The sequence below is a fragment of the Podarcis raffonei genome, chromosome 6, assembly GCF_027172205.1.
Source record: "Podarcis raffonei isolate rPodRaf1 chromosome 6, rPodRaf1.pri, whole genome shotgun sequence".
Taxonomy (NCBI): domain Eukaryota; kingdom Metazoa; phylum Chordata; class Lepidosauria; order Squamata; family Lacertidae; genus Podarcis; species Podarcis raffonei.
In genome coordinates, this window is record NC_070607.1 from 98,674,913 (window position 1) to 98,702,684 (window position 27,772).

At 47.9% G+C, this 27,772-nt stretch overlaps 1 protein-coding gene across 2 annotated transcripts; it reads right to left on the reverse strand.

The window, feature by feature from the left end:
- Positions 1-13,703: 13,703 nt before the first annotated feature.
- On the reverse strand, positions 13,704-21,563 carry LOC128416698 (whey acidic protein-like). Of its 2 annotated transcripts, none has more exons than XM_053394753.1 (7): positions 21,285-21,563; positions 17,559-17,699; positions 16,497-16,655; positions 16,040-16,177; positions 15,741-15,923; positions 14,329-14,496; positions 13,704-13,846 (listed from the first exon to the last, which is right to left on the reverse strand). In XM_053394753.1, the coding sequence occupies exons 1-7, from the start codon at positions 21,364-21,366 to the stop codon at positions 13,824-13,826; spliced, it is 894 nt and encodes a 297-aa protein (XP_053250728.1). In that variant the 5' UTR covers positions 21,367-21,563; the 3' UTR covers positions 13,704-13,823. The 2 variants fall into 2 exon arrangements, with proteins under 2 accessions (XP_053250728.1, XP_053250727.1); XM_053394752.1 differs by lacking the exon at positions 21,285-21,563 and adding an exon at positions 19,489-19,600.
- Between the last annotated feature and the right edge of the window lie 6,209 nt (positions 21,564-27,772).

The window sequence follows — 27,772 nt, forward strand, 5'->3', positions numbered from 1 at the left end:
AAATACACTGCAGCTGCCAAACTGTCATGTACTATTCTGAGAATAAATTTGAAATCGGGGTGTCAGAATTTCTAAGGCAACCTGCATTCTTACAAGGCTCCCCCACTGTTGGATTTTGAACCCAAAGTTTTAGCATCCTATTTCAGATACCATCTCTTATCCTGTGATTTCAAAACACTACATTCACAAACATCCATGCAAAGAATGTGGCACAAAGTAATAATATTAAGAAGAACAGAAGAGAAGCCTCTGGATCCGGCCAGGATCTGAGCACAAGAGCAGCCCTCTCCTGTGACCAGTGGAGCAACTGGTATTCAGGAGCATATCCAGCCTCTGACCATGAAGGTCCCAGATGCTTCAACCTTTTCTCCTAGTGGAGTTGCTCCATCTCCTCCATCATATGTCATATAAAGCCTTTAGTAAAGACGCACAGATTGTCAAGAAAAGAGCAGAATACCTAATCCTGGACCCCTTCTGGCCAGCTTCTTCCACTTCCCCTATTGACGTGGTGGAGCTGGACTTTCCAGAGGGGCTCTCGTGCATTGCCTGGTGGTCAGAGTTTTGAACTAGGACCTGGGAGAGACCTGGATTCAAATCCTGACTTGGCCATGAGGCTCACTGGATGACCTTGGGCCAGTGGCTTCCTCTCAGCTTAGCCTGCCTCACAGGGTTGTTGTGGAGATTAAATGAGAAAGGGGAAGAACCACATATGCCACCTTGAGCTCCACAGAGGAAAAGGTAGGCTATAAGCAGAATCAATGAAGCCAGAAAAATGACCGCCTGGTGGGTCCCACACTCAGTACCTGAGATGGTTTTCCTGCAGGCTTCCTCGCAGGCCTCTGTTGTCTCGAAGTTGTTGTCATTGCCCCCACAGCCACTGTAGTTGAATTGGAGGCACTGGTCCTCCAATGGGTCGTAGTAGTAATGGGAGATGGATTCGTTGCATGCTCCATATTCAGACGGCAAGAAGCACCTATAGCTCAGATCTGTTGGAGGCAGAGCAAATGGGCGTCCATGAGGGGATGTTCTCAGTCTCCAGGGCACTTAGGTTGGTATTGCGGCTGCTGCCCCCATCTGTTGCCCAGAGAGGAGAGGTGTGTGAGAGGGGAACAAAGGGGTCAAGGATTTTGACAGTACCTGAGTCTACGCAGCCCAGGCCACACCCAATGGAGCAGCACTTCTGGAGGAAGGGACAGTCTTGGTCAACTTGGCAGGTGTCCTTGCAGCGGGCAAAAGCTTCTACCTGTGGCACAGGGGGGCAATCACCAAGGTGCACTGGAAAAAAAAGAGATGGTAAGGGGGAGATTGAGGGTTGGACTACATGAGCCTTTGGGCTCTCTTCCAATTCAGCAATGATAGTATTCTGTGAGGTCTTTTCCTTCTGCCCTACCTGCAGAGGCAAGAAATTAAAAGATAAAGTGAGAGACTGGCTTCATTATTATCAAATAAGGGAGGCTTACAATATGGATAAAAAAATTGGCTTCCAGGTGGAAAAATCAAAATTGGAAATAGAACTGTTAGATCCCAAAACTAAGATACTATCAAGAATGTATAACTTGCTGTTGAAATGGAATACGCAGGATGAAACAGTTAAATCTGCTATGATTAAATGGGCACAAGATGTTGGACATGACATAATGTTTGCTGACTGGGAACAGTTGTGGACCACCGGTATGAAATTCACGGCATGTAATGCCTTAAGAGAGAATATTATGAAAATGATATATAGGTGGTACATGACACCAGTCAAGCTTGCAAAAATTTATCATTTGTCTGATAATAAATGTTGGAAATGTAAGGAGAATGAAGGCACATTCTTTCACCTTTGGTGGACGTGCCCAAGGATTAAGGCTTTCTGGGAGATGATCTATAATGAAATGAAAAGGGTATTTAAATATACCTTCCTGAAGAAACCAGAGGCCTTTCTCCTGGGCATGGTCGGCCAATTGGTGTTAAAGAAGGATAGAACTTTCTTTATGTATGCTACAACAGCAGCAAGAATACTCATTGCAAAGTATTGGAAGACACAAGATTTACCCACCCTGGAAGAATGGCAGATGAAAGTGATAGACTATAACGGATGAAAATATAAAGTTATAATACGTTGAGATATAGAATTAAGATAAAAATAAAGAGGGTAAGGGTTTGCTGAATTAACCATGTGAACAGGAATACAAAAAAGGGAGGTGTGAGGAGGTCGGTGGAGTAAGTAAATGAAATCTAAGATATGAAAAGATTGATTTGTTTTTAACTATTTTCTATTTATTTTTTCTGTATTTTACATTCCCCCCCCCATGTATTTTTGTACTTTTTGTATTTTTCCTTTTTCTTCTTTTTTACTCTGTAACTTTTTTCTTTTTGTAAAACTTTAATAAATATTTAAAAAACAAAAACAAAAAACCACTACATTCACAAACATCCATGCAAAGAATGTGGCACAAAGTAATAATATTAAGAAGAACAGAAGAGAAGCCTCTGGATCCGGCCAGGATCTGAGCACAAGAGCAGCCCTCTCCTGTGACCAGTGGAGCAACTGGTATTCAGGAGCATATCCAGCCTCTGACCATGAAGGTCCCAGATGCTTCAACCTTTTCTCCTAGTGGAGTTGCTCCATCTCCTCCATCATATGTCATATAAAGCCTTTAGTAAAGACGCACAGATTGTCAAGAAAAGAGCAGAATACCTAATCCTGGACCCCTTCTGGCCAGCTTCTTCCACTTCCCCTATTGACGTGGTGGAGCTGGACTTTCCAGAGGGGCTCTCGTGCATTGCTTGGTGGTCAGAGTGTTGAACTAGGACCTGGGAGAGACCTGGGTTCAAATCCTGACTTGGCCATGAGGCTCACTGGATGACCTTGGGCCAGTGGCTTCCTCTCAGCTTAGCCTGCCTCACAGGGTTGTTGTGGAGATTAAATGAGAAAGGGGAAGAACCACATATGCCACCTTGAGCTCCACAGAGGAAAAGGTAGGCTATAAGCAGAATCAATGAAGCCAGAAAAATGACCGCCTGGTGGGTCCCACACCCAGTACCTGAGATGGTTTTCCTGCAGGCTTCCTCGCAGGCCTCTGTTGTCTCGAAGTTGTTGTCGTTGCCCCCACAGCCACTGTAGTTGAACTGGAGGCACTGGTCCTCCAATGGGTCGTAGTAGTAATGGGAGATGGATTCGTTGCATGCTCCATATTCAGACGGCAAGAAGCACCTGTCGCTCAGATCTGTTGGAGGCAGAGCAAATGGGCGTCCATGAGGGGATGTTCTCAGTCTCCAGGGCACTTAGGTTGGTATTGCGGCTGCTGCCCCCATCTGTTGCCCAGGGAGGAGAGGTGTGGGGGGCGGGACAAAGGGGTCAGGGATTTTGCCAGTACCTGAGTCTACGCAGCCCAGGCCACACCCAATGGAGCAGCACTTCTGGAAGAAGGGACAGTCTTGGTCAACTTGGCAGGTGTCCTTGCAGCGGGCAAAAGCTTCTACCTGTGGCACAGGGGGGCAATCACCAAGGTGCACTGGAAAAAAAAGAGATGGTAAGGGGGAGATTGAGGGTTGGACTACATGAGCCTTTGGGCTCTCTTCCAATTCAGCAATGATAGTATTCTGTGAGGTCTTTTCCTTCTGCCCTACCTGCAGAGGCAAGTGTCCAGCTTTACCTTTGCCCAGGAAAGCCAATGGGTGGACCTGCTAAGTCCCTCCATAATGGGCTTTGCTCCCTCACCCTTCTCAAGACCAGGACCTCTGGCTTTTCCTGATCACCCACCCACCCCATAAGAACATCAGAAGAACCTGATGGATCAGGCCAATGGACAACCTGGCCCAGCATCCTCTTCTACCTCTTTTTCAAATCGGAACCAATGAAGGTGGTGAAGGTCCTGTGTGAGTGTCTGGAGGCAGTTGGAGGATGGATGGCGGCTAACAGATTGAGGCTGAATCTTGACAATACAGAAGTACTGTTTTGGGGGGACAGGAGGTGGGCAGGTGTGGAGGACTCTCTGGTCCTGAACGGGGTAACTGTGCCCCTGAAGGACCAGGTGTGCAGCCTGGGAGTCATTTTGGACTCACAGATGTCCATGGAGGTGCAGGTCAAATCTGTGTCCAGGGCAGCTGTTTATCAGCTCCATCTGGTATGCAGGCTGAGACCCTACCTGCCCGTGGACTGTCTTGCCAGAATGGTGCATGCTCTGGTTATCCGCTTGGACTACTGCAATGTGGTCTATGTGGGGCTACCTTTGAAGGTGAACCAGAAACTACAACTAATCCAGAATGCGGCAGCTAGACTGGTGACTGGGAGCAGCCACCAAGACCACATAACACAGGTCTTGAAAGACCTTCATTGGCTCCCAGTAGGTTTCTGAGCAAAATTCAAAGTGTTGGTGGTGACGTTTGAAGCCCTAAACGGCCTCGGTCCAGTATACCTGAAGGAGCATCTCCACCCCCATCGTTCTGCCAGGACACTGAGGTCCAGCTCCGAGGGCCTTCTGGCGGTTCCCTCCCTGCAAGAAGCCAAGTTACAGGGAAGCAGGCAGAGGGCCTTCTCGGTGGTGGCACCTGCCCTGTGGAACGCCCTCCCACCAGATGTCAAAGAGAAGAACAACTACCAGACTTTTAGAAGACATCTGAAGGCAGCCCTGTTTAGGGAAGCTTTTAATGTTTAACAGACCACTGTATTTTAATACTTTGTTGGAAGCCGCCCAGAGTGGCTGGGGAAACCAGTGGCTGGGCGGGGTATAAATAATAAATAATATATTATTATTATTCTCACAGTGGCCTCAATGAGATTCCCACAAGCAGGATTTGAGCACATGAGCGCTCTCCTCTCCTGCGGTTTCCAAAAACTGCCCTAGCTACCTGCAAGTAATCAGGATGAAAGCTCAATAAAGTCACCAGAAGGCGTCTCCATCTCATATTCTGCAAACTGACTGGCAGAGGTTCTTTGAGAACTTTCTCTCCCAGCCTGACCTGGAAATGCCAGTGGGGATTAACTGGGCATCTTCTGCATGAAATTCATGTGCTGTTCCCCTGAGCTTCCCCAGCTTCCTGTAGCATATGGTTGCCTGCACTTTTCTGAACAACAACAAAATGATATCCAGAGAAATGTTTTCACGCATGGATCTGGCAGGGGAAAGGAGAAACAATTTCTTACCTAGACGTTGCTCATCAGAGGCGGATGTTGGCTCAGTCCAGAGGGCGAGGAGCCCCACAAGGAGCACGAGGGCACCAGACTTCATGGTGGGTCAGGCTAAGTGGGGTGTCCCCTGCCCAGCCGGCCTGCTCCCTTATATTGCCAAGAATTGCAGAGTCACAGCCAGCCCAGGAAGATGGCGAAAGTGCTGGGCAGGACAGAGGGGAGCCTCTCCCCACACCCTGCGGCCCACAAAGTTTTGTAACAAACCATCCCAACAGCTGCAAAGATGTAGATAACATTTCCACAGAAGATGGGTTGCTTGAAATGACACCGCCCTCCCCAAGGAAGAAGGGGCTTCTTGGCTTAGATTGGGCAAAGTAGGGTGCCCTTCCATTGGGTTCCCAGCTGTACTATCAGCAGAGAGAAAGGGATGGTGGAGACCCTGGGCATAGCCAGGATTTATGTTAGGTGTGGGCAGAACCTCAGTTGGTTATTTTGCATTGATTTGTATTTATTTGTGGGGGGCAACTGCCCACCTACCCACCCTTGGCTACACCCATGGTGGAGCTCTGGTGGCAGAGACCCTCCTTCCTCTCCAACATCCCTTTGGGTGTCTTCCTCTCTCATTGAAGTGCTGTTTCTCTCTGAACTGGCTCAAGTTGCAAATGGAAGACGTTCCTCCATCCCAAAGTAGTGAGCCAGGTGGTGACAGCCAAGGGTCCTGCACACCCCTGACCTGACTCTCTCCCCTGCTTTGCACAGAGAAAAGATTCCCACCTTTGCACCTGTAACGTAATTTATTGGTTTCCAGAGGAGCCAGACTTTGCTTTCTCAGAAGTGATAGAATTATTTTTGTTGTTTATTAATTTTTGTTGTTGTTTAGTCGTTTAGTCGTGTCCGCCTCTTCGTGACCCCCTGGACCAGAGCACGCCAGGCACTCCTGTCTTCCACTGCCTCCCGCAGTTTGGTCAAACTCATGCTGGTAGCTTCGAGAACACTGTCCAACCATCTTGTCCTCTGTCGTCCCCTTCTCCTTGTGCCCTCCATCTTTCCCAACATCAGGGTCTTTTCCAGGGAGTCCTCTCTTCTCATGAGGTGGCCAAAGTATTTATTAATTACCTTCCATTAACCCCAAGGTCCATGTGTGTGTGTGTGTGTGCGTGTGTGTGTGTAAGAGAGAGAGAGAGAGACTTCATGGTTGGTCAAGTAATAAAAAAGGTTACTCCAGCTACTTCTGAAGCGAGAGGAAGAACAGTAGGTCCTCTGTGTGGAGAAGATGGAGAAATGCTATTGGGTGACAGATAGAAAGCGGAACGGCTCAACATTTACTTTGCCTCTGTTTTTACCCCAAAGGAAGGTGATGTTCAACCTGGTGAGAACCAAATAAATGATGTAAGGAGGGAGCTGCAGCCCAGGATAGGAAAAGAGGTGGTGAGGGAACACCTAGCTTCTCCAGGTCAGACCTCACCTGGAGTACTGTGTCCAGTTCTGGGCACCACAGTTCAAGAAGGACACGGACAAACTGGAACGTGTCCAGAGGAGGGCAACCAAAATGGTCAAAGGCCTGGAAACGATGCCTTATGAGGAACGGCTAAGGGAGCTGGGCATGTTTAGCCTGGAGAAGAGGAGGTTAAGGGGTGATATGATAGCCATGTTCAAATATATAAAAGGATGTTTGAGGACACGGAGCAATGGATCCAAACTACAAGAAAGAAGATTCCACCTAAACATTAGGAAGAACTTCCTGACAGTCAGAGCTGTTTGACAGTGGAATTTGCTGCCAAGGAGTGTGGTGGAGTCTCCTTCTTTGGAGGTCTTTAAGCAGAGGCTTGACAACCATATGTCAGGAGTGCTCTGATGGTGTTTCCTGCTTGGCAGGGGGTTGCATTTGATGGCCCTTGTGGTCTCTTCCAACTCTATGATTCTATGATTCTACTTTAAATGAATTCAAAACTCGGGGGCCTGATGAACTGCATCCAAGGGTACTAAAGGAGCTTTTGAGTGTAATCTCAGAGCCTTTGTCTATCGTCTCTGAGAATTCTTGGAGAACAGATGAGGTCCCTACAGACTGGAGGTGGGCAAATGTTCTCCCCATCCTCAAAAAGGCAAAAAAGAAAACCCAGGGAACTACCAACTGGTGAGTTGACATCAATACCATGAAAGGTCCTAGAACAACAACAAAAAGTCATGAACAGGCACATGGGCGGTGGATACAGATTCTGTCTCAAGGAACAAGGCAGTTCCTTACTTGCTTGTGAAACATGGACCACTTATAAATGCCATCTCCAACTCCTTGAAAGATTCCATCAACGGTGTCTTTGAAAGTTTTACACATCACTTGGGAAGACAGGAGAACTAATGCCAGTGTACTGGAAGAAGCAAAGATCACCAGTGTGGAAGCAATGATTCTTCAACATGAACTTCGTTGGACTGGTCATGTTGTGCGGATGCTTGATTATCACCTTCCAAAGCAACTACTCTATTCCAAACTTAAAAATGGAAAGCGTAATGCTGGTGATCAACAAAAGAGGTTTAAAGACTATCTCAAGGCAAATCTTAAAAAATGTAGTATAAACACCAACAATTGGGAAACACTGGCCTGCAAACACTCCAGTTGGAGAATGGCCTTGACCAAAGGTGTCCTGGGCTTTGAAGACACTCGAACTCAGGATGCAAGGGAGAAACGTACTAAGAGGAAGGCACGCTTGGCAAATCCACACCGTGATCAACTCCCACCCGGAAACCAATGTCCCCACTGTGGAAGGGCTTGGGGATCCAGAATTGGCCTCCACAGTCACTTATGGACTCATTGTTAGAATAGCATTTATGGAAGACAATCTTACTCAGCTACAAGTGATCACCAAAGAGAAGAAGGACTCTCCTTCTTAGGAGGTTTTCAAGTAGAGCTTGGATGGCCATCTGTCAAGGATTCTTCAGCTATGATTTCTGCATTGTAGGGGGTTGGACTAGATGACCCTTCGGGTACCATCCAACTCTAAAATTCTATGATTCTATGATTCTACGCTGTGTGGAGTCCCCTGCCCAGCCTGCCTGCTGTCTTGCATTGTCCAGGATTGCTGAATCACAGCAGGCTCAGGAAGATGGCGAAAGTGCTGGGCAGGACAGAGGGGAGCCTCTCCCCACACCCTGCGGCCCACAAGGTTTTGTAACAAACCATCCCAACAGCTGCAAAGATGTGGGTAACATGATTTCCACAGAGGTGCCCGAGTGAGTGCTTGAAATGACACCCCCAAAGAAGAAGGGGCTTCTTGGCTTAAATTCTGCCAGCCAAGAATCCTGCCCACCCCAGACCTGGTCCTCTCCAGTGCTTTGCAAAGAGGCAACATTTCCATCCTTGCATCTCTGTCATAGTTAATTTGATCCCAGAGGAACTAGGCTTTACTTTCTTGGGGGGGGGAATAAATATTGTTGTTTATTAATTACCTGCCCTGTGTGTGGGAGAGATAAAGAGAATGAAATGGTTCTGGAGAAAGTTTGTAATGTTTTCCAAAAAAATGTTTTTCTTTGAGATACAGTATTTCACATGGAACTATTTAGTGAGTTTGTAGAATACTTGAGTACAGTATGAGATATTATTTCACAGGATCATAGAATTGTTGCATTGGAAGGGAACCCAAGCATCAAGCTTCCTCAACCTTGGCCCTCCAGATGTTTTTGGCCTACAACTCCCATGATCCCTAGCTAGCAGGACCAGTGGTCAGGGATGATGGGAATTGTAGTCTCAAAACATCTAGAGGACTGAGGTTGAGGAAGCCTGATCTAGCCCAACCCCTTGGAATGCCAGAATCACAGATGACTACCCAACCGTTGAATGCCTCTTACTGGCAGAAATTCCATCTTAACATTTAGGACAAGACAAGAATCTCCCTTCTTGTCATTTGAATCCATTATCCTCTGGAGCAGCAGAAAGCAAGCTGGCTACATTTACTTGCATATATTCCGAGCTGTAAATCCTACAGGCATCATTGTGATCCATGTCCCTAATTGCTGGGCTACTTTGCCTCCCCATCCATTCTATGTTTGTTTGTTTTTTGCATCTGCACAAAGAACTCTGGGACTGGAAGTACTTCTGCAAATAGATCCCATAGAAAAAGCACACACACAAAGACCTCTCTGACTCTCCAACGACAAGTCCTAGTCAGTGGCTCAAGCACATTCTCTCTCTGTTCTAGAGAAGCACCAGGACCAGCAACTTGTTGTTCACATGGGGACTTGCTCTGCCTGAGCTGCACTTCTTGCGATTGGCACCAGCAAATCTTACCAGATCTGGACAACAGGGGTGTGTGTGTAGGGCAGAGGTTCGCAGAGAACGCAAGAGCAAAAAGAGAACATCTCCTGGATCAGGCCAATGGCTCCTCTGCCCACAATGACTAACGGGATGCCTGGGGGAACCTGGACCAGCTGGAAAAGTACTTTCCCCCAAAACCCAGAGTCCTTTCTGTTGGGGATAATTCAGACTGAAATTCCCAGGTGTCAGAAAAGGTTATTTATGTATGCTACAACTGCGGCCCGGGTTTTGTTAACCCCAAAATGGAAAACGAGTGAGGTCCCAACGAAGGAAGAATGGCAACTTAAGTTGATGGAATATGCACAGCTTACAGACTTAACATATAGAATAAGAGAACAAGAAGAACATACATTTAAAGAAGATTGGAAAATATTTATTGAATATATGGGAAATAATTGTGTGCACCTGAAAATGTTGGCAGCATTAAGATAAATCCAACAGTGTAAATAAGTTTTGATGGATGCAATAATGGAATACTGGATGGTTTAGTTTTTGTAAAATATGCGGGTATTTTTTATATGTAAAATGAACCATGGAAAGAAAAGAAGGGAAGTCATTGATATTTTAAGGATGTTAAAACGAGTATTTTAAACTGTAAAACAGAAAATTTAACAACAATTATATAAAAAAAGAAACATAGAAAGTTGCCTAATACTAAGCCAGACCATTGGTCCGCCCAGAGCTGACTCCAGGCTGTCAGAATTTGCAGGAGGGATTCCACCAAAGGACTGTTATGTTGATGATTATTTTATTATTGGACTGTTTGTCAGTTTGCTTTTTGCTACGTTTTTATTATGTTTTTCTCATTGATGTTCTGTAATGTGTTTTTAATATTGTACACTGCCCTGGGATCTTTTGATAAAGGGGGATATATAAATTGAATAAATCATAAAATAACGACGATGACAACAACAGCAACCACATACCTGAACTTTAGGTTTGCACTCTTAAACTGGATTAATTGGCTCTGTGACCTTAGCACAAGGACTCCACTTTAAAAAAAGAATCAGATTTTTGCAGTTTGAGAAGTAACAGGGAAAGGCATTGAATAGTGTGGGATGGGTGAAGGAAAATGGGAGAATGTGCAAACACTCCACAGTCAAATCAGGACAGATCTTCCTTGTCTTATGATTCCGACCAGAGGTGGGTGTCAGCTCAGCCCAGAGGGCGAGGAGCCCCAGAAGGAGCACAAGGGCACCAGACTTCATGGTGGGTCAGGCTAAGCGGTGAGCCCACTCTCCAGCCTGCCTGCTGTCTTGCATTGTCCAGGTTTGCTGAATCACAACAGGCTCAGGAAGATGGCGAAAGTGCTGGGCAGGACAGAGGGGAGCCTCTCCCCACACCCTGCGGCCCACAAGGTTTTGTAACAAACCATCCCAACAGCTGCAAAGATGTAGATAGCATTTCCACAGAAGATGGGTTGCTTGAAATGACACCGCCCTCCCCAAGGAAGAAGGGGCTTCTTGGCTTAGATTGGGCAAAGTAGGGTGCCCTTCCATTGGGTTCCCAGCTGTACCATCAGCAGAGAGAAAGGGGTGGTGGAGACCCTGGGCATAGCCAGGATTTATGTTAGGTGTGGGCAGAACCTCAGTTATTTTATTGATTTTTATTTAGGGGGGGCAATTCCCCCCCTGCCCTCCCATGGCTACATCCATGGTGGAGCTCTGGTGGCAGAGGCCCTCCTTCCTCTCCAAAGCCCCTTTTTGGTGTCTTCCTCACTCGCTGAAGTGCTCAGCCTGTGTCCCTCTGAACTGGCTGGACCAGGGGAAATTGAAGTTGCTTGAAATGACACCGCCCTCCCCAAGGAAGAAGGGGCTTCTTGGCTTAGATTGGGCAAAGTAGGATGCCTTTCCTTGAGGTTCGCAGCTGTACCATCAGCAGAGAGAAAGGGATGGTGGTGCTCTGGTTGGAGAGACCCTCCTTCCTCCACAAACCCCTTTCTGGGTCTCCTTCTCTGGGGTCTGTGAGACTCAGACCTGGCTGGACCAGGGCATGTTGTTCTTGCCAGTGGAAGATGCTCCTCCATTCCAAAGGAGGGGGCCAAGGGAGCCAAGGATCCTGCCCACCTCCGACCTGGCCCTCTCCAGTGCTTTGCCCAGAGGCAACCTTTCCACCCTGGCATCTGCAGGGGTACCAAGTGGAATGAGCTCTGCCCTGCAAAATCCACCACGTGGCACGGGGCATGCACACCATCTGAATGCCAATGCCCATTGACTGCGGAGGGGGGCATTCAAATATTTGGCTCCTATATCCATCATTAACATGATTTATTTGATCGCAGGGGAGTCAGACTTTCCTTTATCAATTACATTCTCATACATGTTTATTAATTACATTCTCTTAACTCTAAGGTCCCAGTGTGTGTGTGTGTGTGTGTGTGTGTGTGAGAGAGAGAGAGAGAGAGAGAGAGAGAGAGAGAATTAAATGAATCTGGAGAAAGTTCATGCAGCTCTTACCAGTAGAAAGTTTTTCCAGTGTTCAGTTGGAATCCGGTCCTATCTTCTGAAGCAGCAAAAAGCAATTTCCTTGCATATATTCTAAGCCTTATATTCTGAGCTTTCACATTATTTGTATGTCTCTTGGGGGGGGACACGTTCTTGGGGTTGCTATAGCAGGTTCCCCCCTGGTGGTGGATACTTGAATAGCAATATGAAGCTGCATGGGGAGCGTGTTGCGTGTGCTCCAAATATGGAACTGATTTTACAATTTCTGCAAGAATGCAGGAGGAAGGGAGCACAAGGGCTGGAGAAATAATGAAGGGATGGTGCAGGAACTGCTGCCAAAGTCCTTAAGTGGCTGCTGTGAGGCCAAGGTCACCTTCCTGGGCTTGGTAGTCTTGCAGAAGCCAATAGGATAGCCAAGGCTGCTCCAAGTCTTTCTATATTTGTCATTCATGCATTTTAACTCTTTCATGGTGAGCTCCTTTGGGGATAAGAAAAGTGGCCAATAGCTCTTTCGACAGCAGTGGTTCCCAAAGCAAACCTGAAGGAGCGTCTACACCTCCATCGTTCAGCCTGGACACTGAGGTCCAGCTCTGAGGGTCGTCTGGTGGTTCCCTCCCTGCAAGAAGTGAGGTTACAGGGAACCAGGCAGAGGGCCTTCTCGGTGGTGGCACCCACCCTGTGGAACGCCCTCCCCTCAGATGTCAAGGAAATAAACAACTATCTAAAGATATCTGAAGGCAGCCCTGTTTAGGGTAGTTTTTAATGTTTGATGTTTTATTGTGTTTTGAATATTCTGTTGGAGTTGCCAAGAGCGGCAATTATTATTAAAAATTATTATTATTATTATTATTATTATTATTATTATTATTATTATTAGTGCATGGCAGCGCCCCCTCGTGGGGAATTAGCTGGGGGTGGCAGGGGACGCTGGAGGTGCAAATGACTATCAAACCTTGAAAAGCTGGCATCCTTGGATCAGGTTCATCCGTTTGGCTGATTTAATTAACCTATATAGTTTGAACAAAGGCACAATTACTTGTGCAACCTGAAAATTGCCACTATCCCTTCCTTTCGTTATTATCTTTTGTCTTCCCATTCTTTTCCCTGTTCATAAAATAGCTGACCAATCAGGAGCTGTTATTTGCTCAGCCATCTGGTTACTCGCCCAATCAGAAGCACCATAGCTAACCCTAACAGGCTACGCGGGTACTGCAGGTGTCAGTGAAAAGTGTGAACAAGCAACCGAAACCGGCTTCAGACTGGTATTTACACTTCCTTTTGTTTTACTTCGGAACAAGAATGCAGGGTATTTTGAGTGACAGGGCATCAGGTTTCTGCACAGATGTCACTCCTGTGTCATGACATGTTTATGACATAGGTGTGATGTTTCCAGAAGGTGTTGTGGTAACTTTGAGAAACCTTTTAAAGTGGGAGCACCCATTTTGGGGGGTTTCTCTCAGCTTCCTTTACATTGTAGTTTGAGGTTTTGGTTCAACAATAAAGATCAGGCCTCCTGGCTGCTGTTTTCTTTCAATATCTTGGCCGAAGCCTTTTCTCTGATGACCCAACTCGAGGCTGCTCTGAATACTCTAAGGGGGAACTGGGGATGAGTTTATGGAACCAAGGGGGCAGTGACCCAAAAAGGTTTGAGAAACACTGATTATCCTCTTCAATTCCAGGCCCCAGGCCCAAATCTCCCCAGCCCAGCAGCTGAGGGGCTTTGAGAGATGCTCTCCCCCCACTGGGGCAGCAGCGGATGTGGGGCTCCTCTTGACACCTGATGTCATGCGATGCAAGAACCAGACTCAGCACATGCCAGAAAGCTCAGAAAGTTTTATTGGGGGATAGATGATCCCACAGCAGCCTCCCCAGAGATGGAAGGAGGGGGGCATGGCAACACACTGATGTCTGCTCAGGGGTTGGGGTCTTCTCAGACAAGGTGATCAGGCTGAGGGACTCAGTCCTCCTTAGTGGAGTTTTCTGGGGGTGGAAAAGAGAAAGAGTCACAGGGGCAAAGGGAAGCAGCCAAGTCATTGAGCACCTTGCCCTTAGGGCAAGCAGCAGCACCGACAGAATCATACAATTGTAGAGATGAAAGGGACTCACAAGGGTCCTCTAGCCCAACCTCAGCAATGCAGGAATCACATTCCTGATGGACAGCCAGCCAAACTCTGCTTATAAACCTCTAAAGAAGGAGATTCCACCACCTCCCAAGGGAGACCGTTCCGCTGTCAAAAAGCTCTCACTGCCAGAAGTCGGAATCTCCTTTCTTGTAACTTGAAGCCGTTGGTAAACTCACCCATGGGTAGGGCAGGATGAGACCAGCAGGGCTGCCGAGAGAGAACCCTGTGGACCTCCACAGTCTGCCCCCTGCCCTCCACATGGACACTTATAAATATTTAGAGACAGAGATAGATAGAGAGACAGAGAAGCACAGACACACATGGAGACAAGAATCTTACCTGTTTGCCCACAGACCATCATGCACTCCAGTTTGGTGCGAAACCGATTGCCATTCCCCCCGCAGAGCCCATAGACGAATATCTCACACTTCCTGGTGGCTGAGTTGTAGTAGTAAAATTGTGAATAACCCTCACATGGGCCAGAGTCCTTTGGCAGCTTGCAAACCTCTGAGGCCACAGAAGGGGGAGAAAGAGGAAGCAGAGAGGTTTTCTTAGGGCAGGAAGGTGTCAAGAGTTTTTAATTCCAACTTCATGTTCCCTGCATGCATTCCTCCATAAGAGCCCCCCCCCCCCCGAGGGAAGGAATCACAGACTCTTCTCCTTCCAGGCAGAGAGGAATTGCATCTGGGCTCTTTGGGCCAGCCCAGCTCAGGGACTGAATTTGGGGACCTCCTTGTGGCTGCTGGCTCAAATCTTTGCAGCCCTCTCGCCTCTCAACCCTTTGCCAAATGCTCCAACCCCAACCCCTCCTTCCAAGATCTGCAAAAACATATGATTTTGGGCACAGACTAGGAGTCACAGACTAGGAGTCACTGGCAAAGGTTGCTTATCACCGAACATGGAGCTAATACATGACTCCTTATTCTGGGGATTTGCAAGGAGTGTCGTCCTCTTTTAATGACTCCTGATGGCAACGTGTCAAATACACCGCAGCTGCCAAACTGTCATTTCCACCTCCCAGAGAAGGACTTTGCAATTGGGGTGTCTGAATTTCTAGGGCCACCTTCATTCTTACAAGGCTCCCCCCGTTGGCTTTTGAATCCAAAGTTTTAGTGTCCTATTTCAGATCCCATCTCTTATCTTGAAATTTCAAATTGCCCCAATCACAAATGTCCATAGAAAGATTATGGCACAAAGTGATAATATTAAGAAGAACATAAGGTTCTGGATCAGGCCAATGGCCCATCTGATCCAGCATCCTGTTCTCATAGGACCAGCCAGATGCTTTCGGGAAATCAGCAAGCAGGATCCGAGCCCAAGAGCAGCCCTCTCTCTTCCTGTGGCTTCCAGCCTCTGTCCAGCTAAGAAATCCCAACCGCTCCATCCCCTCAATTATATGAAACATAAAGTCAAGAACAGAGCAGTGTACCCAATCTTCCCAGAACTCTGGACCCCTTCTGGCCAGCTTCTTGGATGGGGTTGCCCGCCTTCCCAGAGGGGCTCTACTGCCTTGCCTGGGGGTCAGAGTGTTGAACTAGGACCTGAGAGAGATGCGGGTTCAAATCCCCACTCAGCCAAGCTCACTGGGTGACCTTGGGCCAGTGGCTTCCTCTGAGCTTAGCCTACCTCACGGGGTTATTGTTGGGGTTAAATGAGGAAGGGGAAGTTCAGCTCCTTGGAGGACAAGGGGGATAGAAACATAATCAATGAAGCCATGAATATGAATTTCTGGTGGGTCCCAAACTTGGTACCTGGGCTGATTTTCCCGCAGGCTGCCTCACATGCCTCTTTTGTCTCGAAGTTGTTGCTGTTACCCTCACAGCCACCATAGGTGAACAGGACGCACTTCTTCTCCGATGGGTTGTAGTAGTAACGGCGTAAGGCTGCTAAACATCGTCCAGTTTTGGGTGGCAGCTGGCATCTGTCACTGCGAACTGTTGGAGGCAGAACACATGGAGGTCCATGAGGGGATGTTCTCAGTCTCCAGGGCACTTAGGTGCCCAGAGAAGAGAGGTGGGAGCGGGGAAGGGGCCAGGGGTTTTGCCAGTACCTGAGTCCAGGCAGCCCCGGCTGCACATAGTGAAGCAGCACTTCTGGGTGAGGGGGCAGTCTCGGTCGTCTCTGCAGGTGTCATTGCAAGGGACAAAGGTATTCACCAGTTCCCTTCTGGGGCACACGCCAGGGTGCTCTGGAAAAAGGAGATGGAGAGGAGGAGACAGCAGTCAGTAGTGAGATGGAATTTTGTTTTGAATGCCAGGACTCACTCTGGAACGGGTGAGGATATCATCAAGAGGAAATAAACTCCTGAGCATGTACAGAGTTCATTTCCCCTCCTATGCTCCTACCACTGGCAGCCGCCACCACCACACAGCTTGGCATTAGGGAGAGGAGACTCTTTGAGTGAGCCCCAGCACCTCTTCCTTGGCAGAATCCTCTGCCAGCCACGCACATGTGCACACAACTGCCCTCCCCACCAGGTCCCCATATCTCCCGCATCCAAGAGATACCTTCTTCAGCCGCTTGGCAAGTCTTCCCGCACCCATTGCTGCAGCACTTCTTGCGTGGCAAGTAGACTGAGCCACAGTCCTGGTCATTGTTGCAAGTCGCTAAGCAGTTCGTAGCCTGGCCTGGCTGGGGGCTCAGCCTGGGGCAGTATCCAGGGTAGACTGGGGATGAAAGGAGAACCTAAGAACCTAAGAAGAGCATCTGCTGGATCAAGCAGGTGGCCCATCTGGTCCAGTGTCCTGTTCTCACAGTGGCCAGGCAGATGACCAAAAGGGATCTGAGCACAAGAACACTTTCTCCCCTCCTGTGTTTGCCATGACTGGTATTCAGAAGCATTTATGGGGCCGCAAGCCAACACTGAGTGCACTCCCAACATTTTCTGAATGTATTTTCTTCAGCTGAAATCTTGTCTACGACCGACAGCTATCTGGCTGCACAAATTAAGTAAGAAGACGAACTAATAATTTAATTTGCAAATCATGGAATTGAGTGTTTACTTCAATCTTTACACAACTGAGGTAATTCAGCTTTGAATTTATGCATGTTTTTGGTTCTTTGTCAGTCCTTCTGAACTGCACTGTGATCTTCGGATGAAGGGCTGTATAGACATTTAATAAATGAATAGGTCTGTTTTCTTTTTTAAAAAAAACAAAAACCATTAATACTTGAAGGAAAGGAGCCAGTTCCTCTTCCCTGAAATGAATGGGGTCCCCCTGACCTGACCTGCTTGCACACCTGGGAGCAGGTGAGTCTCTGGACTGAGGCTGTGCACAGCCTGCCTCCCACCTGTTGCTTGGACCCTGCTGGCAGTGCGCCAGGTGGAGGTCAGCTGTCCTGTCTGGGCAAGCCACACCATGGCGGGTGGGATGCTGAACTGCAACGCCTCTTGCCTGACTCTGAACTACAGCATTAAAGCCTACCGGGATCCAGGCAGGATATGCACCCAAACCCTGTTTGCATGGGTGGCTGATCAAGAGCACATTTCAGTCAGAAGGTGAGGCAGGTAGGAGGTTCCTGACTTCATTTCTCCCCCAAAAAAGAGGGGCTGATGCCCCTCTGCTTACCCTCACGTGGGAGCATGCACTGTTGCCCACAGCCGGTCTGGCAGCAGCGCTCGCTCCCTGGGCAGCTGTTGTCCCAGGAGCAGAACTGGCCGCACTGGGTGTCATTGTTTTGGATCAGAGTAGGACAGGTGCCAGGCTTCTCTGTAATGGAGAAAGAGAGAAAGAGAAAGAGAAAGAGAAAGAGAAAGAGGGAGAGGGAGAGGGGGAGGGGGAGAGAGAGAGAGAGAGGGGGAGAGAGAGAGAGAGAGAGAGAGAGAGAGAGAGAGAGAGAGAGGGAGTGAGAGATGGATTACCAAGCCCTTCATCAGTGCTGGAATGAAGGCATTTCAACTCCTCTCCACTGTGAAAATCGAAAGCTTCTGCCGCTTAAAGAAAGAATGTAAGAACAGCTTGCAGGATCAGGCTATTGTCTTCTCTATGCCAGCATCCTGTTCATATCTTCATCATTTCCCGGGAGATGGGCAGGGCTTGCTTCTAGGTACACAGTGTGTCCTTAAGTCTCTCCTGCAGCTTACCTGAAAGTGGGTCTGGGCTGCTAAGGCAAGTTTTCCTCCTGCCCTGCCTCAGAAGCCCAGCAGGTGGCACCAAATCTGCACCCCTCAAGTCTGCTGCTCCCAAGGGGTGCTGCTCTTGGCCACAGCTGGGAGTCAGAAAAGGGCTGGCATTTCAGAGGCAATGTATTTCTGAACATCCTCGCCTCATCTTAATGTGGATTGGGAACTCCTTGTTCCCTTATCATTAGTCAGCTTCTCTTCACCCTAAGGCCCCAGGGAGCATTACAACCTTAAAACAAAAGATTGAAAGCAGTTTGAAGCAACTTACAACCACAAAAGTAAGGAGAATCAGATTCCCTGTTCTTTGAAAATCTGAACAGGAGAGCTGAATCATTGGCTTAGGGCAGTGGTTTTCAGCCAGTGTGCTGTGGCTGAATGATGGGCAACACTGGCCTCTGTCTCTCTTTCCTTCCCTCCCTCCCTCTTGTGTGTCTGCCTCCCAAAGGCTTGCACAGCTGTTTATTGCAGCAGCCCTGGCTATAAGCTCCACAGGCAAAGGGTGCGTCTGGGGCTGGCCGGGGGACGCTGGTTGCCAGGAACTGAGGCGGCCTCAGAGTAAGCAGGTGGGTGAGGGAGCCCAGCCAGGCAGTCCACCAGCCCTTGCTGTTGGGAATGGACAGACGAGTGGCAGGCTGGCCGGCCGACTGGCCGTCACTGCTTTGGTCTTTCTTGTGCTTGCTGTGGTCAAGACCTGCCTGGGAGGTGAGTGCCCACTGCTGCTGTTGCTGCTGCCTGCCAAGGTAAGGTGCTGGACTCACGTTCACCTTCGACCAGTCTCCCTTGGGCCACTAAGGCTGGGTGTCTCCTCTTCCCAGGCTGTTGTGGGGCAGTGTGGGGAGGCACCTCTCTCTGGGGCAGCTCAGAGACCGGGGGCAGTGGCAGCAGCTGTCCGGAGGACTCCCAATGAGGGGGGAGAGGAGAGGAGGCTGAAGGAACACTCCACAAGAAAGGGTCTTTCTGTCACCCAGGTCAAAGACCCGGTCTGGCACACACACACATCCCAAATGTGTGTTTGCATACATACACACACACCCCTCAACCCATTTATTCATAGAAGCCCTGGCAAAGTCTCATTGCTGGGAAGGGGAGCAAATTATATAAGGAACACCTTGGCAAGAGGGGGAATCCATTGGCACCTTGGCTGGTGGAGGGTGTCCAGTGGCACAGCAGAGTGGCAGAATGCCCCCCTCTCACTGAATTTCAGCATTCCCAGTGGGGAATGAATCCACACACCTTCTGCATGCAACTCAAGTGCTGTTCCCCTGAGTTTCCCCAGCTTCCTGAAGCCTTTGCGTGCCTGCACTTCTCTCAACAATTCCCAGAGAAATGCTTTTGACACATGTGCCTGTAAGGAGAGAGGAGACAGGATCCCTTACCTGGAAGCCTCTGAGCAGAGGCAGGTGTCAGCTCAGCCCAGAGGGCGAGGAGCCCCACAAGGAGCACAAGAGCACCAGACTTCATGGTGCGGCAGGCTAAGGGGAGAGTCCACTGCCCAACCTGGTCTGCTCCCTTATATTGCCCAGGATTGCAGAATCACAGCAAGCTCAGGAGGATGGTGAAAGTGCTGGGCAGGACAGAGAGGAAACTCTTTCTCCCCCAGCAGGTTTGGTAACAAACGGTCCCAACGGCTGGAAGGTTGTGGCAACCTTTCCACAGAGGTGCCTGAGTGAGGAGGACGGCTAGAAATGACAAGCCGAGGATCCTACACACCCTCAAACTTGCTCTCTCCAGTTCTTTGCACAGAGCTAACATTTCCACCCTTGCAGCTCTAACGTAATTTGTTCGATCTCAGAGGAGCCGGACTTTGCCATCACAGAAGAGGTATAATTATTGTTGTTGTTTGTTAATGACCTCTTGATTAATTACAGGTTGAAAAATTAAAGCACAGTCTTATAAACAGTCTAAAACAACTTGCAATCATAAAAACAAGGTGGGTCCTAAAAAGACACATCTCAAGTGTCAAAAAGCCAGGTAAAAGAGTTGCTTCTTCAGCCAGCTCTGGAAGCTGAGCCATGAAGGTGCCATCTGCTGTGGAAGCAGATTCAAGCTCCTGGTATTACTGCCAAAGCCCTGAACAACTTGGGTCCAGGATCCCTCAGGGATCACCTGAACCCTGAAATTCCAGCTCGATCACTGAGATCATCTGCAGGAGCATCCTTGATCATTCCTTGGGTTGCTGAGGCTTCTTTGACAACAACCAAGTTGTCATTGGCCCACTCCTGTGGAACTCCCTGACACTGGAGACTCAGCAGGAGCCTTCTGTGCCAACATCTAAACACCTGCTGAAAACTTTTCTATTCTTCCAGGCCTGTACAGGCAATTGAGAATATTTTCCCGCACAATGGTCTGCTGGTGTTTGTTTCTAATTTGTTTTTTTGCTTTCAACTTTTCAACTTTTAATTATTATATTGCCTGGTTTTATGTCTTTATATTGATGTAAACCACTGTGAAATGTTTTACCAATCAATCTATCAACCAACCAACCAAACAAACAGTACAGATTCAGATACAAAGAAACAGATCAAAATGCAACAGCATCAATAAAAAGGGACAACCCAAGCCAGGTAACTTGACAAAATACGTAGGTGTCCCCCTGTCCCAGGAAGCAGACAGTGATCTCTGCTTCCCACAGGGACATGAACATACCATGTGGGGTCTTCCCTCCTTCTCTCAGCTTCCCACCACAGGAGCAGAGGGAGGCTGGGTGGTTGGTGGGGACGCCTCTCTCTAGCAAGCAGATCCAAACTTCAACCATGACGTCCCAGGGCCAGATCCTACGCCTGCCTGCCAGGACTCCTTCACCCAAGAGCAGGGAGTGAGCAACGGCTCCTCCCAGGAGAGGGAGAAACAGAAGCTGTTATCTGACCTGCTAGAAAGGAGTGGGAGAAACCTGGCCGAAGGATCCCTCATGAGGACATCGCGGAAGGAGGACACAACGCCAGCTCAGTTGGTGGATGCTGGAAATCAGGACTCTTCCAGCTACCCATGAGGGGTTTCTCAACTTGGTGTCCACCAGGCTCCACCTCCCATCAGCCCCAAGCCAGCACAGCCATAAGATGCAGTGGCTCATGGGAATTGTGGCCAATTCAGAGGGAGGCTGCCTTAGAGAGTGTTTCCCATGGGGGCTTAGAAAGATGGAGACTGGGACAAGGGAGTCCAAGGAGACACTCACCTAGAGGCATCTGACCAGACACAGGTCCCAGCTCACCCCAGAGGGCAAGGAGCGCAACCAGGCAGAGGCCGATGGACTTCATGGCGAAGCAGGTCTGAGTCCCCTGCCTGCGCCCAGAAGGCTTTATATTCCATGCAGAAGGAACTGACTGCACATTTGGGAATCTTTCAGCTCCACCCAGAATGAACAGAAAGCAGAAAGGAATGGATTGGTTGGGAAAGGCTGGAGTATCTGAGTGACTGGAGAGGAACCTTTCCAAGCCAGCACCCCATTCGTAGGCAGGCAATGATGACTCTGCTGAGTCCTGGGCGTGGCCCTTCTGTTATTAAAATACAAAAGATAGCAGAAATGAGGAGCTGCCTCCAGGCGCTTTGGACACCAAGGGAGACCTTGAGTCTGGGTGGGCTTGTGCCTGGGGCATTCAGAAAGAGGGCATCAGCCGTGCCAAAGGGAAAAGGGCCCCTTGGCTGCAGGAGGCAGGTGTATTGCCCTCTCCAAAGTGGTTTTCATTGCCCACCTAGGCTGATTTCATGAGAAGAAGAGGTTCCAGGTGAGGTGGGAACAGAGCTAAACTGTGGCTGGAGCTGACAAGGCTCACACCCCTAAGAACATAAGAAGAGTCTGCTGGATCAGGCCAAAGGTGCATCTAATGCAGCATAAGGTAAAGGTAAAGGGGCCCCTGACCAGTCATGGCTGACTCTGGGGTTGCGGCGCTCATCTTGCTTTACTGGCCGAGGGAGCCGGTGTACAGTTTCTGGGTCACATGGCCAGAATGACCAAGCTGCTTCTGGTGAACCAGAGCAGCGCATGGAAACGCTGTTTCCCTTCCCGCCGAAGTGGTACCTATTGATCTACTTGCACTTTGACGTGCTTTCGAACTGTTAGGTTGGCAGGAGCAGGGACCGAGCAACGGGAGCTCACTCCATCACGGGGATTTGAACCACCGACCTTCTGATCAGCAAGCCCTAGGCTCTGTGGTTTAACCCACAGCGCCACCCGCGTCCCTCTAATGCAGCATACTGTTCTCCTAATGGCCAACTAGGTGCTCCAATGGGAAGCTCATGACCACAGGACCCAGGCGCAAGAGCCTCTCCTCTCCTGCAGTTTCCAGCAACTGGTATTCTGCCTCCAGCTGTGGCGGCTGAGCAGAGCCATCCTGGCCAGGACCCATCAACAGACCTCCCCTCCTCCCCTCCCATGAATTTGGCCAATGCTCAATTTTTAAAGCCACTAAGTTCCCACAGGAGGAGTGCTTGCCTCCAGGCCAGGAGAGGTGAGTCACCTGAGGATCAGGGCCGCCCTATGCCTCGGGGCAGTTAAAAACTGGCCAGCCCCAGTCCCAAGTTGCAGGAGCAACATTGTTGGTTGCTAGTTCCTGCCTGAACCCTGTCCTGCTTTTCTGCCAGAGCTCCTGACCCGCCCTGGCTCCCTGCTTGCATGTCTGTTCCTGACTTCACCCGAATCCCTGCCCTGCACCCAGCTTCAGCTACTACGGACTGCCTCCACGTTGCACCTTTGACCACGGACCGGAATTGGACCTCGCCTCTCGGGTAACCCATTGGACCAGCACAGCAGAGTTGGAAGGGAGCCCCAAGGGGCATCTAGTCCAACTGCCTCCAATGCAGAAATCAGAACTAACGAATCCCTGAAAGATGTCTTCTGCTAAAAAGCCTCCAATTTCGATGATAAATTTTGGAAGAGTTCCCTGCACAATTTAGGGCTGGCCTACAAAAGCAAGCCCAGCTGTGGGATTGTAAAGCCACTGGTGGAGGAGAAGGCAGAGGCTGGAGAAAGCAGTTTGAGTGGAAAGTGTCCTTTCCCCAACATGGGCACCTCTTGAGGAGCTCGCCAAAGCTGCCATACCAGAAATTGGGTGTGGAGGGGTAAAAGGTAAAGGGGAAGGGGAAGCTGCCCCTGGGTCCAGTAACCCTCCAGCCTCTCCGGAGCTGCAGAGGCTCAGGGCAGAGAGGTGGAGGGAACTAAGTTCTCTCAGGAGGAGTGCTCGCCTTAAGGCCAGGAGAGGCGGGTCACCTGTGAACCGGGGCCGCCCTATGCCTCAGAGGAGATAAAGGCCAGTCAGCCTAGTCCCAGGTTGTGGGAGCAACGTCGTTGGAAACCTGTTTCTACCAGCACCCAGACTTGTTCTTCCGGAGTTCACGTCCATGCCCGGCTTCTTGCTTTGGACCCCACTTCGCCCTTGGTGGACAGTCTCCAGACCCTCGACCCAGGACAGGACATTGACCACGCCTCTCTGTAACCCCCCCGGGTCCAGCACAGGACCAATAGACCTCTCTCCTTCTTCAGTGCTCCAGCCTAACTTGGTGCTTATTGGACACCCAGGTGGACAGAACTGAGTGAGAGCAATCCCCTTCCCAGCTCATCTACCCAGGTCTTTGTAACACATGCCCAGTCAGGGCCCTCATCTACAACAATAGAACTACACAACTGTAGACCGTTGGGATCCCTTCCAGCTCTATGATCCTATGGTTCTACTTCAAAGATTCCTGAGTAAGTCGAGCAGTCAAGGAGTAAGAGGAGAGGTCCTCTTGTGGATCTTGAACTGGTTAAGTTGTAGGAAGCTAAATAAATGGGCAGTTTTCCGAATGGGGAGGCATGCATAGATGGGTCGACAATCTTTCTGTGAAAGGGAAAGGGTTCTGTGGCACTGGGAGAAGGAGGAGAAAGGGCTTACCTAGAGGGTGGCTGGAGGCAGCTGTCAGTTGACCCCAGAGAGCAAGGAGCCCCACAAGGAGGAGAAGGCCACCCCATCCCATGGTGAACAAGCTAAGTCTACTGCCCAGCCCACGACTCACTTCTATCTCAGAAAACAGGTTCTCTGGGGAATTCCCAAAGAAGGAGGTGAAGGAAGAAGGGACAGAGGTCAGGACAGGAAGTGGGACAGAGTAGACATTCTTTTCTTTCTAAGAAGGTTTTGCAACAAACAATCACAAAGCAGCTAAAGCAACCTGAACTATTTAGTATCCTCAGCAATCTTGGCCACCTCACTGCTCATCTCATCTTTGGATTGTTTGTGAAAAACTTGAAAAGCACAAGTCTCAATACCGGTTCTCGGGGAACTCTGCTTTCTAGTACTCTCCACCTAGAGAGCTGTCTGGAGAGCAGTTCCTCCTCTGCTCCCCCAGGTTTCCTTATGATACACCTGTGAGCCTGCAAGAGCCCCTCCCATCCAGATCCCCAGATGGGATACATCTTCACGCCTTCCTCAGCTTCCAGCCTTCCCCGAGGGAAGAATGGTCCCTAAGGGTGATTCATGGCACCTCAGGGATGGAGGCAGCAAGTCTGGCTCAAACAGAGGACGTGGCAGCTCTTAGCAGCTGGCTCTACCTGTGCTCAGGTGTGCCAGGAAGCTCTGTAGTTAGAGCCCTCCTGGCACTTTTCCATTCTTATCTTGTGCAACAAAGAAGCATTTCCCAAAACTCTTTGGACAGTGCACTTCTGTTGATGCAGCTTAGAATAGCATTAGCCTTTTCCTCTTCCTGCATCACAGTGTTGACTCATGTTAAGTTTGTGAGCTATTAAGACCCCTAGAACTGTTCCACGTGGTCAATGGAAACAAAAGCCAAAGAGAGATCTAGAAGCAGGAGCAAGGCAGCATTTCTGCACTACAGGGGGTTGGAATAGATGACCCTTAGGGTCCTTTCCAACCCTACTTTTTATGATTCCCCCGTCCTGCTCTCTGCAGAGGTCATCCATCAGGCCTGAACCCAGGTTGGAATGGGTCCAAATATTCGGCATCATTCAAGAATGCTTGCAGCTGCCACTAGCACATGCCTTCTCTGGGAACTTCTCCATGAAGGACTTGCACCCTGGACTTTAAGAAGGCCAATTTCAAAAAACTGAAGGAGCTACTGGGTGAGACCCCATGGTCAGAAATATTCAGTGAGAAGGGAGTCCAAGAAGGATGGGAGTTTCTAAAAGGAGAAATATTGAAGGCCCAAACGCAGACAATACTAACAAGGAAGGAAAGTGGGGGGCATCTAAGGAAACTGGTGTGGCTGCATAAGGAGCTTGCAGATGAGCTAAGAAGGGCATGTATGAGAAATGGAAGAAAGGGGAAATCACAAAGGAGGAGTAGACACAAGTAGCCAACAGTTGTAGGTTGAAGGTCAGGTGGGCTAAAATTCAGAATAAGCTCAGGCTCAGTGGTTAAAAATAATAAAAAAAGGTTTCTTCGGCTACGTCTAAAGTAATAAATATTTTTTATTTATTTTCCAATATCGTTCCAATAGCAGCCTCATTATAACAATATCAATTTTATCCAATTAATACAATTATTAAAACCAATTTGTATATGTGTGTGTGTGTGTGTGTGTGTGTATCTATCTATCTATCTATCTATCATCTATCTATCTATATAATTATACAATTTAGTTAAACTGGCCTCCTCACATGCTAGTTTTGATGGGTTCCTTTTTGTTTTTTATTTTATTTTCTGGGTTCCAAAATCTTAATAATTTCAATTACACTCCCTTCAAGATAGCAATCCCTTGTATAACAGCTACAATCTTATGGTTTCAATTCATGTTAATATGTTAAGCAACATAAAATTTCAAGTGAGGTACTCAGTCTGTAATCATTGTTCTTTCCTGCGTGTGGTAATCCCCCCCCCCGATATTGTCCCATCCATATACAGTATGCTGTTGTGTCCTTCATTCCTCTGACTTCATGGTCCCAATCCATGGGGGTGGATAACTAAAGGGACAGAAGCAGCTGGCTCTGGGGCATTCCTGCCACAATTCATAATAATTTCTTTTTTTTTTTCATAAGATTTTTATTAAGATTTTTACATTACAAAAAATAAAAGCAAACAAAAAAGAAAAAAGGAAAAATAAGATCTTTCCATCACATTAATTTCCATTTACTTGTTTCTTGGACCTCCTCATACCTCTCTTTTTTGTATTCCAATTCCCTTTGTTAACTCAGCAATTTGTTTCCCTCTTTATTACCCAAATCATTATTCTTAGATTGTTACATTCCTAATATTTTACTTTTATAATCCCCTTTTTTTTTCATATTCTTTTAACCCATTACAGCTAGAAATCTCTTTAATTTTAATCCAACATTATTCTAAAATTCATTAATTTTACAATATTTCTGTAGATACTCTTTAAATTTCTTCCAATCTTCTTCCACTAACTCTTCCCTCTGGTCTCGGATCCTGCCGGTCATTTCCGCCAATTCCATATAGTCCATCACCTTCATCTGCCATTCTTCCAAAGTGGGTAAATCTTGTGTCTTCCAATGTTTTGCAATAAGTATTCTTGCTGCTGTTGTGGCATACATAAAGAAAGTTCTATCCTTCTTTAACACCGATTGGTCAACTATGCCCAGGAGAAAGGCCTCTGGTTTCTTCAAGAAAGTATATTTAAATATTTTTTTCAATTCATTATATATCGTCTCCCAGAAGACCTTAATCCTAGGGCACGTCCACCAAAGGTGAAAGAATGTGCCTTCATTTTCTTTACATTTCCAGCATTTGTTATCGGGCAAATGATAAATTTTCGCAAGCTTGACCGGGGTCATGTACCACCTATAAATCATTTTCATAATATTCTCTCTCAAGGCACTACATGCCGTAAATTTCATACCTGTGGTCCACAACTGTTCCCAGTCAGCAAACATTATGTCATGTCCAACATCTTGTGCCCATTTAATCATTGCAGATTTAACCGTTTCATCCTGCGTATTCCATTTTAACAGCAAGTTATACATTCTTGAAAGTGTCTTAGTTTTGGGATCTAGCAATTCTGTTTCTAATTTTGATTTCTCCACCTGGAAGCCAATTTTCTTGTCCAGATTGTATGCCTCCATTATCTGATAATAATGGAGCCAATCTCGCACTTTATTCTTTAATTTCTCAAAACTCTGCAATTTTAATCTATCTCCATCTTGTTCCAAAATTTCCCAATATTTCGGCCATTTAGCCTCCATATTGAGCTTTTTCTGAGCTTTCGCTTCCATCGGTGACAGCCACCTTGGGGTTTTATTTTCCAATAAGTCTTTATACCTTATCCAAACATTAAACAGTGCTTTCCTAACAATATGGTTTTTAAATGCTTTATGCGCTTTGACCTTATCATACCACAGATATGCATGCCATCCAAATACATTATTGAACCCTTCCAAATCCAAAATGTCTGTGTTTTCAAGAAGTAGCCATTCTTTCAACCAGCAGAAAGCTGCTGATTCATAATAAAGTTTAAGGTCCGGCAGGGCAAATCCGCCTCTTTCCTTTGCATCCGTTAATATTTTAAATTTTATTCTAGGCTTCTTGCCCTGCCAGACAAATCTTGAAATGTCTCTCTGCCACTTCTTGAAACAATCCATCTTGTCCACTATTTGCAATGCCTGAAACAGAAACAGCATTCTCGGCAATACATTCATTTTTATAGCTGCGATACGGCCCAACAAAGAAAGTTTCAAATTTGACCATATGTCTAAATCTATTTTCACTTCACCCCAACATT